General features: G+C 29.4%; 2 protein-coding genes across 2 annotated transcripts; one reads left to right on the forward strand and one right to left on the reverse strand.

The window, feature by feature from the left end:
- Window positions 1-686: 686 nt before the first annotated feature.
- LOC120273208 (cytokinin riboside 5'-monophosphate phosphoribohydrolase LOG3-like) lies at window positions 687-4,185 on the reverse strand. The gene is made up of 4 exons (XM_039279841.1): window positions 4,137-4,185; window positions 1,029-1,099; window positions 810-953; window positions 687-725 (listed from the first exon to the last, which is right to left on the reverse strand). The coding sequence occupies exons 1-4, from the start codon at window positions 4,183-4,185 to the stop codon at window positions 687-689; spliced, it is 303 nt and encodes a 100-aa protein (XP_039135775.1).
- Window positions 4,186-11,863: 7,678 nt separating this feature from the next.
- On the forward strand, window positions 11,864-12,211 carry LOC120273209 (monothiol glutaredoxin-S3-like). The gene has a single exon (XM_039279842.1). The coding sequence runs from the start codon at window positions 11,864-11,866 to the stop codon at window positions 12,209-12,211; it is 348 nt and encodes a 115-aa protein (XP_039135776.1).
- Window positions 12,212-13,495: the final 1,284 nt, after the last annotated feature.

Genomic DNA, 13,495 nt, shown 5'->3' on the forward strand with positions numbered 1-13,495 from the left:
ATAGTATCACTTTTGAGAAAAAAAAAACCATTGTTAATGTAATTTTTTAATATCGTTTTAAGTATGAGAAGAATATTTGTAAGATGTGAAGGATTGTGAAATATATTATTCGAATATGTTATTTGATTAAGTATTTCTTTAGTAAAAGATGGATTTGTGGTTACTTATTTTATGTAAAAAATTATTTTTTTAAATATATATTTCATATAATGAATATGGAAATCTGGCGTTGATATGCTTGGGCGTGATGCACCGCTTTCAATCTCTTCTCGTCTAGCAGCTCTAGTTGGGCTAGACGCTCTTTACGCAAAAAATCTTATCTTTGCTCTCATTCCTTTCATTTTTATTCTCGAGCTTCTTCTTTCTTTCCACAAGCTTTCCTACTGACTTAACTAAATTGGCTGGCAAAATCATGACCGAGCTTGGCTTGCCTGGGAGTCAAAAACGAGGATCCCTCTCTTTCTGCTCTGGTGGAAGTCTTTCTGATGTCTGACATAGACCCCGTATTTTAAATGGTTTAGTTATTTTATTTAAGAAATTAAATTTTGTAATTCATATATATATATATATATTTGATTTAAGTATTACATGTAATGAACCAAATCTAATTTATCTAGATTTGTTTTTTTATTTAAGAGTAATGTTGTTCTTGAGATGATATTATGCAGGGTCCTTCTGCTCCTAATTTAGTTTTGTTGCAACTTGTTCATGCTGTGGGAATATTCCTGTAATCATAATTTCAAATAATCAATAATAATGATTGAAATAGAATATTTTGTAAATAGTATTCAAAATTTTATAATTATTACTTCGAGATTCTCAATCAGTTCCTTTGCATTTGAAGAAGAGATGATGATCTGTCGTTCAGCTGGGTTGATGAACCCTTCCTGTAGAACTTTGTCGATGAATGAAAGCAGCGAGTTATAATATCCATCAACATTTAGCAAACGAATCTGGAACAAAGCGTAAGTTATTTATCTTCTTTTTATAATTTCATATGTGTATATAGAGCGTTGAGATCAAATTACTGGTTTGTTATGTATGTCTAATTGTGCCCAACTAATCACTTCAAAAAGCTCTTCAAGAGTTCCATAACCTCCTGAACATTAAAAAAAAACTACATGAGTACTTTTTTTTTTTCATTTACAAATGATTCAAGGAAAAATAAATTTTGCAAAACAAAAAGCTATTTTATATTACTAATTGAGAAAGAACCATAAATTATTATTAAAATATATTAACCCTTAAATAATAATAAAATACAAATCTAGTGATTTATTAGGGTTTAATTTTTGTTTTTAGTTGAGGACGATTCAATATTATTAGTGAAAGGAAAAACTCTCATAATGCTATAGATGTTTCCCCATGGCAAGTAAGAGATAGTTCACTAATTTTGGAATTTTGTGTTAATTTGATGTTTTAGTTTGTAATAATACATTTAAATCACCAATGAAAATTTGGTCCAACTGTTAAAATTTCAAATAACTTAAATGTTTAAATCATTATGTGCAACAAAAAATAAAATTGTGAAGAGATATCAATTTTTTATATATAAATGTGGATAAATCATAAATTTGTTGTCATACTTTGATAATAAGGGCATGTTTGGGTTGGCTTTTTTAAAGCCCAGAAGCGCTTTTTTATAAGTTAAGCACTTCTGGGCTTTAAAAATTATGTTTGTATTAGCTTTTTGGTAAAAGCTGAAGCTGTGATACAGCTTTTTTCAGAAACTGCTGAGGAGGTGCTTTTCTCAAAAGCACTTTTTAGAAGCTCTTTTATGGATTGTAAGATTACTAAAATACCCATGTCTTTTTATAAAATTTCCCCACCCTTCATAGCCCTGACTTCTCCAATGTAATTATAATTAATATAATAATAATAATAATAATAATAATTGTAATTATAAGGGCCATTTAACCAAGTAGCCCCCCTTTTTTTTATTAAACCAAATGGCCCTAGGGCCATTTTAATTATCAAAATGGCCCTACGACCATCACATCACCCATGTGGGTGATGTGATATGTTGACTGGGCGCTGACTCAGCGCCCAGTCAGCGCTGATGTGGCATTTTTAAATAAAAAATCTTAATTTTTTTCATTTTAACCCCTTGAATTGTTTTATAATCAATAAGTTGGCTTATTCTTGGGTTTTTTTAACCAAATTTTTTTAAAAAAATTTTATTAAACTTTTAAAATTTATTAAACTTTTAAATAAATTTTTTAAAAATATATAAGTGTGTTTTTTTTAATTTAAATCCCTTATTTGTTTTATAATTAACAAATTATCTTTTCTCTTTGATTATTTAACCCAAATTTTATTTAAAAAAAATTATGTACTTTTTTAATTTATTAAATAAATTAATTTTAAAGAATATATTTGAATATGAAAATACAAATTTTAAAATTACAAATAGACAAACTTATTTGTTATGCCCATATGTACTTTCTTCATACACCTATATAGACAAACATTAACCCATATGTGTTATGCCCTCATTGGTTGACTGTAATGTCATATAGACAAACTTATGCTCCATGTTTTCATCCGGTACTGAGTTCACAATTTTGGCAACCTGTACCTGGGACAAAAATGGTTCCACTTGTTGGTCGACGTACTGCTGGCCGACCAAAGATTAGACGTAAACGAATGCATATGGATAGAAACCCTGATCCTAGTAGACATAATTTATGCTCTATATGTAAACAACCCGGTCATTATAGAACTACTTGCCCTAGGCAAGGGAGAAATATATGATGTAACTTTACTTTATATTTAAATGCAATTATGCTTTTTAATTTCAAAGAATATAGGTGTATGAAGAAAGTACATATGGGCATAACAAATAAGTTTGTCTATTTGTAATTTTAAAATTTGTGTTTTCATATTCAAATATATTCTTTAAAATTAATTTATTTAATAAATTAAAAAAGTACATAATTTTTTTTAAATAAAATTTGGGTTAAATAATCAAAGAGAAAAGATAATTTGTTAATTATAAAACAAATAAGGGATTTAAATTAAAAAAACACACTTATATATTTTTAAAAAATTTATTTAAAAGTTTAATAAATTTTAAAAGTTTAATAAAATTTTTTTAAAAAAATTTGGTTAAAAAAACCCAAGAATAAGCCAACTTATTGATTATAAAACAATTCAGGGGTTAAAATGAAAAAAATCAAGATTTTTTATTTAAAAATGCCACATCAGCGTTGAGTCAGCGCTGACTGGGCGCTCAGTCAGCGCCCAGTCAGCATATCACATCATCCACATGGGTGATGTGATGGTCCTAGGGCCATTTTGATAATTAAAATGGCCCTAGGGCCATTTGGTTTAATAAAAAAAAAAGGAGCTACTTGGTTAAATGGCCCTAATTATAATTAATATCATAATATATTAATTTATTATTATTTTTATTATTAGTGCTTTCATTATAATTAATACCAGTGTCTAATAGTAACTTAATGAAAACTCAATGAATGTCTATTTTAGTAATTTGCCACCTCTAAAAGCCCTTTTAAAAATCTCCATCCAAACAACTTTACATATATAAAAGTGCTTTTGTTTTAAGTTATCCAAACATAAAATACTCAAAAGCACTTAACTTACTCTTAAAAACACTTTTAAAAAAAGTACTTCTACAAATTAAAAAAAAAAAAGCTCTTTTTCCAAAATCTAACCCAAACAAGGCCTAAATCACATCATAGCTTTCTATGGTCATTCTATTTAAAAAGAAAATAAACTATCACAATTTGAGTTCTATTTGGTCCTTTGTTTCACCTGTGGTGAAAGTAGATATAATAATTAATTAGAGAATTTGTGAATTTTAAGTATAATGAGTGATAAAAGAGTGGTAACAAAATTAAGATATTTTGAAAATGCTATTTTTTTCAATAATATATTAGTATTCTATGGTAACTATTAGTAAGCTTTGAGGATAGATATCTAATAAAAATTTCATAGTAGCTAATTTATGAGTATTTTTAGTGATCGAAATGAGGAAAGTATCTTTCCATTCTATTTCTCATTGAAAGTTTGAATTGCAAGCATTAATATATATTTGTTATAAAAAACTGAACGAAAATAAGTTTTCATTATATATCATATTGAGTGATAATAAATGCAATTTATATACTAACCTGGCAAAGCAATAAAGGCATCAGAATAGTTGCTCATCTCTGCTTTCATATGGTGTGTCACACCCACCCCTTCTACCGAGGTAAATGTGGCACCCATCAGTTAAAAATTCCTTTTTAACTGGAAACTTGACATCTCTCAAAACAAATCAGACTCACAAATTACAATTTACAACTTTACACCAACTGCAGGATTCAAATACATAAATACAACAAATATAATAACTCAAATTTGCGGGTACAACCGCTACAAGATCACGATACCAACAAATATAAAGAAAAATGTATGGGACCCACTGCAGTCTTGGACTTAACCCTGACTAGCTCTAAACTTGAACAGGCAATCTAAGGTCTTGCTCCTCGCAGCTATCTAAAGACATTCGATTGGTCGGTAGTGGCTCAATAATTTTTAAATAATTAAATATAGTGTATATAAAGTATATAAACATCAATTTCTCAAATAATTTTTTCCCAACTCCCGCAAATATCAGAATTCTAGCAAAATACAACTTTTAAAGAACTTTTTGAAACCATGAATTCATCAAAAATCAATATCAAATCAATTTTCTAAGAAAATCCAAATTGTTGTGAGAGACTGCCCTCCTAAGAGCGACAAATGAGCTCGCCCTCATCACAACCCAAAAATAACAAGTAATATAAAAACCATTCTCAAATCCACGACCGAAACTCTCCCCACTTAGCCGCCGTCGCGACTAGGGTTGGGAGCCGCCAAGGTCTTCATAACCTCGACGTTGGCCCACCGGTCCCCGTGTGGTGACCCCGGGATCCCGATGTATCATCCAATCGTGGCTCGCGCTCCCACCGATCCGGACAAATCAACACTCAGGTCCACCACGCCACCTCTAAAGGCTGGCCCGTGGGGACCCACTACTGCAGTAGTCGGGCCTTAGCCCGCCGTCACCATCCAAACCATCATGTAAATGTAGCAATAATACAATCTGTATAAATCACATCATAGGATCCTTATTCAGGACAAGCATTCACATCACGAAAATAAACATCATTTCCACAAAGCCAATGTCAAAAGTATAACAATGCATAAAACCAGTAAAATCCAGATCCATAATACCATTCCTATTCCAGGAATGAAAATCAATTCCACAAATATTGTCGGTAAAACATTTTAAAATGCTCACATGATTTCACAAATCATTCCCAATCAAAGCATATGTAACCATCCAAAAATACATGAACCGAATAATTAAATCATTCATACGTGTATTTTCACTATTTAAAAATACATATAATTATACAGAACTGACATATCAATACGATTGTCATGCAATCGACGGCAAATAAATATAATTATATTCCAACAGTATACGCAATTTAACATAACATAAAATAAAATAATTAAACCATTATTTCCGAAATACTAGCCATTAAATAATTATTTCAAAATAATAATAATTAATCAATTATTTAAAATAATAGCCACTACCAACTCACCTGCTCTCCCTTGGGTTCCTTGCTAGACCTGGAACTCCCTCCCAAGACCCGAACAACACCTAATAGAATAATATAATAAAAAAATAAATATCACATCGAAAACCCAAAAAGAAAAATACAAAAACCAAGAATCGGGCTCTCTAATTGGGCCCACTTATTCCAATCGGTTAAAACCCGGCCTTGAATAGTTAAATCGGTCTCCAATTGTACTTAAACTAACTTAAATTAGGCTAAACACTGCTGAACCAATCTGAACCAATCTCAATTCCACTGAACCAAGCTTAATTTCACTGAACCAAGTTTAATTAAATCAACCAACCTTGAACCAACTCAATTCTTATACAAAATTTCCTGGACCAACTTGGTTCAATCGAACCCAAATTTTCTTGAATTGGTTCAGCCCAAATCCTTAGCCCAACATCCAAACCAAGCCCAAATCAATCTCAACCAACTCAAATTAACCAAACAATTCAAGTCCAACCACACTCAATTTGATTTGATCAAACCTAGACCAAATTAATTCAATTAAACCCAACCACTCCAATTCTCATTCAAACCCAAGTCCATTTCATTTAAGTGAACTAGACTAAACCAATTCAAATACACTTCACTTGATTTGATTTAAGCTCAACTCAATCAAATTAAACCAAATTCAATCAATTCAATTATCATTAACCTCTTAATCATCATAATCATCAATTTAATTAATTAAACCAAATTTTAATCTCGGTGCTACAGTAATGCTACAGCAAATCCGGCAATTTCATCTCCATTTCAAGCAAATTCCAACTCAAATACAAAGTTTTCAATACAAAAACAATTTCATAACAACACTCTCATCAACTCCATCATAATTTCCTCAAAACAAATTCATTATTTCCTCCAAAATCACCCAAAATACATATATCCGAACATACACAAACATTAAACAAAAACAACACCAAAGACCCTTACCAAGCAAGTAGCCACTCCGGCGAACTCCCTCCGGCGATCTCCAAATTCTCCACCTCAAATATCCAATTTTTCCTCTCATTTCTTCATATATATATATTTTTTTTAAACTCTCGGGTTACTATAGCAAGAAGAATGATGGGGAAGAAGATGAACAAACATCAAAAGTCTAGATTTTTCTCTAACTTAAACTTTCAGCCGAAATTCATTTTTCGTCCCTCAAAACATAATTTCTTACAAAAAAGCCCCTGAAAAACTAACCAATGGTCCCTGATTTATGAAATAGTAATCTCAAAAGGTCCTTGTAAACTATCGAATGGTCCCTGAAGTATAACACAGTATTTCAAAAAGGTCCCTACCGCCTTACCTCTCAGTCCTTGATATTGAGAAACATTTCATATCAATCCTTTTTCTATTACTCTTTAATCCAAAATCTTTTATAAACTTTCACACTTAGGTTCTTGTTCTTTCCACTTAGGGTTTCTCAACAATATTACTCTGTAGAAAAATCTTACTGCAACTGTAGTAATACCCTGAATATATTTTCCAACAGGTATCCAAAGGTTCAGGGTATTACATGGTGCATGTCTATAACTGGTTTTACTTCTCCGATAGTGACACCAATGATCTGAAATTCAAATGGGAAAAATGAAAAATAACATACTAACATAGTTTTGTAGAATATGTTTTCATATATGTGGACCAATACAGGGATATGTTTTTTTCATTAAAGGGCAGAAAAGAATATACACATCAGAAAGAGTGGGAGAAAAATGAACCAATTTATTGTCATATCTCTCTTGTCATTAGAGCCTTTGGAATGACACTAGATACATGGATAAAAAAAATTCATTAATAACATTAGCAAATTGTCATTAAATAAATGGAGGAATTTTTTTTTGGAAAAATGTTTGGGGAAAAGGGAATTATACCCTAGAACATTACTACCACGATCAAATACAGTTTGAGAAATCAAACCCATTAATCCAATATTTCCTTCTCCATATACCAAATCAATGTTCTTCAACACCTAACAATGGTAAGATTCAGTAAAATAATTAAACTGTGTTTAATAATTTACTTATGTTTCAAGAAGAAGAATTGAGAAAGGGAAAAAGGAAGTAGGAGAATTGTAAGATAAATGAAAATAACTATATAGATAGAAACCAAACCAGTTCTTTGCTGAGATTTATAGCAGCATCTTGGTAACTTTTTTTATTTCCTTCACTACTACCGCAAAAAACATAGACTGCTTTAAACTTGGATACGATGCTTCCTTTTTTTTCCTCCATTTTCTTTTTCAGTTTTTCTTTGGTTATGTTGAAACTCTGAAAATTTGAATGGATATCATAAATTATATGTGAAGAACATGGACTTGCTTTATAGAGAATAAATCAATACCTATGCATTATTAAAGGCCTTAGCTTGTTGTGGCATGTCAGTTATTGACATAATTGAAACAACATAAAGTTGCAGAAATGTCAGACTTTGTGAAATATTTAGAAGGATAAAAACAAAATTATTAATAGTTGGAGATTGACAAACATTGTAGTAGTTAAATTATAAATCTTAAGCTGATGACTGTGTGTTTTTTATGCTTTAGTACTTTTTTTATACTTAAGGCATAAAAATTAAGTAATGTTAGACTATCATTATAATTTTAGAAAGGCATAGAACATAATATATATATATATATATATAAATGTAGATATGTATGGAAAGGTTTTCTTTTCTCTCTCACATTTTAAAATAAATAAATATATATACTTAATCTTAATATATATACTTACTTAATCTTAATCCTATCTTCCCAATATTTCCATCCTTCAAGTTTTACTTTGATGGACATTTGGCTTGTTATGGTTGGAAGAGAAATGTTCTGCTATGATTGAGAGAGGTTTTTTTTCCAACCCTAATAACTGTAATCAACGGCTGGATCTCTTACTTTCTCTCTCTCTTTCCTTCTTCTTGTTCACTGGAGAATTGGTTTTCCTAGGTTCAAACGATCTTCAATCTTAATCTTATTTCCTAAATATCTATAATCTTCAGCTTTTATTTGATGGACATTTATCTTGCTTTGGTTGGACCAGAAATGTCTTGATATGATTGAAAGAGCTTTTTTTTTTTTTTCAAACCCTAGTTACTGTAATCAACGGTTGAATCTCTCACATTCTCTTCCTCTCTCCTCCTTGGTTTTCTTTGGCGAGTCGCTTTCCTAGGCCATAGGTTAACTTTTGATAGCTTGATTCGTATCTTTTGATAGGATTTGTTTTTTCTAATTAAAAATGTTCAATCGCATCTTTTTGTTTATATGTAGATGAAAGTGGTACAATATCTAACAAAGATAACATTATTATTGTAGTGTAATAAATACCATATAATTTTAGCCCTAGATATAGAATCGCTTAGCTTGATTCGCATCTATTGATAGGTTTCCCTCTATTTTAAATCATTTGCATTGTATCTTTTCTTTAAATGTGGCATTAATTCTTTAGGGAGGAATTAGGGCTCAGGTTTAGATTCTCTTAGTTTAATTCTTATCTGTTGATAGGATGTTTTCTTCTAGGGATGTAAATGGGGCGGGGCCGGGAATGGGATCCCTGTCCCCATCCCCGCCTCCAAATTCTTCGCAGGGGAAAAAATTCTCCCCACTCACTTCCCCGCGGGGATCCCCACTGGGTCGGGGAATCCCCGCCCCCCACCAATTTTTTTTATTACATAAAATTCTAATAATACAATGTATCAATATATATATATATATATTAAAGTAGAAGACCTATTTGACACTTGTCAATTTCTCATAAAAATTTTACCAATATTATTTTAATAATATTAAAATATTTATAACATAATACTAAATTATATTATTTTAAACTAATTTTTATTATTTTATTTCATAATATATAATAAAAATTAATTTTTTAAAAATATTATATCTTTAAAGTTGATAAATAGCTTATTTTATCTTAATTTTTATGGAAAATAAAAAAAATTTATTAAAATTTTTTCATATAATTATATTCGTACATCACACTGCAGTAACACTAATATTACTAAAAGTCTAAAACATTATTAATAAATACAAAAAATATATTTTTTTTAAATCCAAATATTTGGTCCTTATAATCTTATATTCATATTGAATTTTTTAAAAAAATAGATAAATAATCATATAAGTTATTTTCAATATATATATATTATTAAAAATCGGGGAACCCCCGTAGGGATCCCCGCGGGGAGCTGTGCGGGGAATCCCCTCCCCGCCCCCGCCCCGCCTCGCGAGGCGGGGAGGGATTTTCCCCCCGTTCCCCGCCCCGCGGGAGGGTTATTTCGGAGAATCCCCGCCCGCCGGGGCGGGTCCCCGCGGGGAACGGGATTCTCCGCCCCATTTACATCCCTATTTTCTTATTAATTAAAAATGTTTAAAAAGATGTGGATGACAGAGGTAGAATATATGAGAAAGATAATATTATGATAGTGAAATAAATATTATATAGTTTAGGCTTAGGTTTAGATACTCTTAGTTTGATTTTTATCTCTTGAAAGGTTTTTTTTAATCTATTTTAAATCATTTGATTTGTGTTTTTTTGTTTATAGGCGACCGAAAATATTATTGTAATGAACTATATATTATATAGGTTTATGAGATCAAAAGACATGTTAAAAGATAGAGAAGACATTATTTGTAGCATGTTTAAATATGCTTTCATCATTCATATTTTTATTTTGAGCTATTATTCATGTTTATTTTATTGGTTTTATTTCTCTAGTATATTGTATTCATGTTAGCTTTTATTTATATAGATATTTTTACTTGGTAATGATAAACATTATAGTAGTTAGTAAATCATATGAAATGGTGTTTGGAAAAATGAGCGAGCATGGGTTTGATTATAATTTTGTATATTTTCATATTCATCTCATCTACTATGTTTAAGGTGTTGATCATTGCGCCATTTTTTTTTTGGGAAATCTACATACATACATACATGCATGCATGCATGCATATATATATATATATATTGATGACTTGAACATTTGTGCCATGTGTATGTATATATATGTATATATGTATATATGTTAGTAATTGTCATCCTAGTACTTATGATTGGTTAACTCAATTATTAGTTGTGATTAACATTTAACAAAAGCATATATAGTACTCTTTTGATAAAAGATCATTTAGGTATCTTTGAAAATGCATTCTTTTGTGATTTTTTTAAATTAATTTTACTTTTATTTTCCATGTGAATTTATTTTACAGGTCTTCACTTTTGGATAAATATGGGCCATAATTGTTGAATTTGCTAGAATCACCATAATTATTGACTATGGTGTATATAATTTTTTTGATCTTGCAAATCTTATGACATCTTGACATGTGATTTTTTTTACATACTTATACAGGAAATAAAATAAAAAAATTTAACCTTCATTGCTTAAAAAAGTATGTAACTGTATTATAACAAGGTGAGAATTTTAGATTTGATTTATACACATTTTCTACTAAAATTGAAGATTGTTTATGTATACTTTGATATTTATGTATGTATATATGAAATTTCGTTTTATACTATTATAAGCAGAAGGTTTGGATTCAGTTTGATTAACTTATGAGATATGTTATTGACCTTTTCTATCTTTCTACAAATGATTATCTTTTCAAAAACATAATTTGAGTATGTATAATTTTGTAATTGCCTTTTATAGTTGGGAATTTGGTTAAGTTCGTAATCTTTTATACTTGACATAGTTGAATGTTACATTTTAGATTCTTCCATAAGGTTTGAAATATTGTCAAAATTGTTTATGTTTATTTTTATATTACTATCTTAAGAACACGAATAATTTTTCCCGAGGCATTTGTTTTTGGTTATTTGTTTTAATATTGTTGTTGTTGTTGTTGTTGTTGTTGTTGTTGTTGTTGTTGTTGTTGTTGTTGTTGTTATTATTATTATATATGATATATTATTTTTAAAATTTTCATGATGTAATAAATATCTGTAAATTTCTGTATATTTTTATATTCTTACTATTTATAAAAAATTGGAGGATTTAATTTGTTAATTATCTTTACATATGCCAGATTTTGTTAAGATTAGTCTTTTATGTATTTTCAGTAGTTTTATGAGTGAAGGGAATAAATACAAATAACACATTGGTAATCTCAGTGTATATTTATGATATATAAATAATTTATTATATAAAAAATATCTAATATTTTACTATATAATAAATATGGTGGGAAGAAAATGCTATGTTATATTGAGACTCTTTGAGAGTGAGAGATTGTGATGGAGCAATTACTGATGGTAGCAATCAAAGAGGAAGGTTTGATACCAATTGTGGAGGGAAGTATGGTGGTGATTGTAGGTAGAAGAGGTTGTCACATGAATTATGTTGCTCAGAGATTGTTGGAAGGATTGAAAGCTTATCCAACAATGTATGATGTTAGTGAAGGGTTTGTAGCGAGGATGATGCTAATGAGTAATGTCAGAAGGATTCTTAATGGAGATGATAAGACTTTCGTTCCACCGTTTTTTCCAATGGTATTCATTAGGCGGGAACTGATTGGGAGTTTGGATTGTCTTATAGCTATTCATGTCTTTGGCGAGCTTATTCCCATGTTGAAAGTAGCTAGTACTATTTGGCTTTGAGTGGTTTGCTATATTTTTCCTCTTGGAGTGGTTTGTTATATTTTTCCTCTTTCATAATTAAAGTATCTAATAAACATTGATTATATTATGTATGGTTATATATTAGTATAAGTTGATTGCATATTTTATTGTTTTATATTTCTCCCTCTTGATAGATAAATTTATTACATTTATTATTTGACATAATTTGGATTATTATTATATATATATATATATATATGATATACTTTGATTTGAAAGTTGCATGCATATAAACCTAAATAATTATTTATTATCTGAAATATTATGCATTTTTTGTTTAGATATATTTTGTAAGGTTGGTATAATGCATAGAGAGGACATGTATAGTGATGGTACAATGAAGAGATGAAGAAGATGATAGTAGAGAGAGAGAGAGAGAGAGAGAGAGAGAGAGAGCATAATTACTCAACAATGGTGAAAGAATCATTCCATGTTGTTTTAATTGCTCTCTCTGCTTTATGTGTCATCAGTATTTCTCTCTTTTCTTCTTCTTCTTCTTCTTCTTCTTCTTCTTCTCTCTCTCTCTCTAACACTCTATATTCTTCTAGTTTTTATGGATCTATTATATATATATATATATATATATTTCTATTCAAACTTTAGTATATAGTTCATACAAAAAATATTCAAATTTGTTACACTTATAGTTTAAGTGCTATAGTAACAATGGTGTAATCCTTTTTTGTATTTTTTTTTATCTTTTTTTCAGGGTGTGGGTTTTTTTTAAGTATTAACAAATTATTCATATTGTTATTGCTTGGATTTATGCAGATAATAACGTGGATCAATGCTTCTCAGATGTCTCTACCTAGCATTGTGGCCACTTCCTTCTTTTGAAGGCATTTCCTACCAAGATGTGGATTTAGCTAATGCATTTTTTTTTTTGTTTATTTGTTTTCCTTTTGCTTTTGTATGGATGTTTATGTGAAGTGTATTGTCTTTTGTGATTGTAATATCTTTTGTTTGGTCTTTTTCCCTGTTTAAGGTTTTTCTCTTTTAAGTGTTTCTCTTATTATTAACTTATGTTGTAATTTCTTTATTTAATAAATTGGTTGTTTCTCTACTTTTAATGAAAGGATTGCGTAATATATTTATCTCTTATGGTTTTATTTTTTTGGTAATTAATCACTGCATGCATTAAATATTGTAAACAATCTAAGTATTATTATTATTATTATTATTATTATTATTATTATTATTATTATTATTATTATTATTTTGAAACATTTGTTTGTTCATCACCTTAATTTGAACTTAACATTA

Source organism: Dioscorea cayenensis, chromosome 12, assembly GCF_009730915.1.
Source record: "Dioscorea cayenensis subsp. rotundata cultivar TDr96_F1 chromosome 12, TDr96_F1_v2_PseudoChromosome.rev07_lg8_w22 25.fasta, whole genome shotgun sequence".
NCBI classification, from domain to species: domain Eukaryota; kingdom Viridiplantae; phylum Streptophyta; class Magnoliopsida; order Dioscoreales; family Dioscoreaceae; genus Dioscorea; species Dioscorea cayenensis.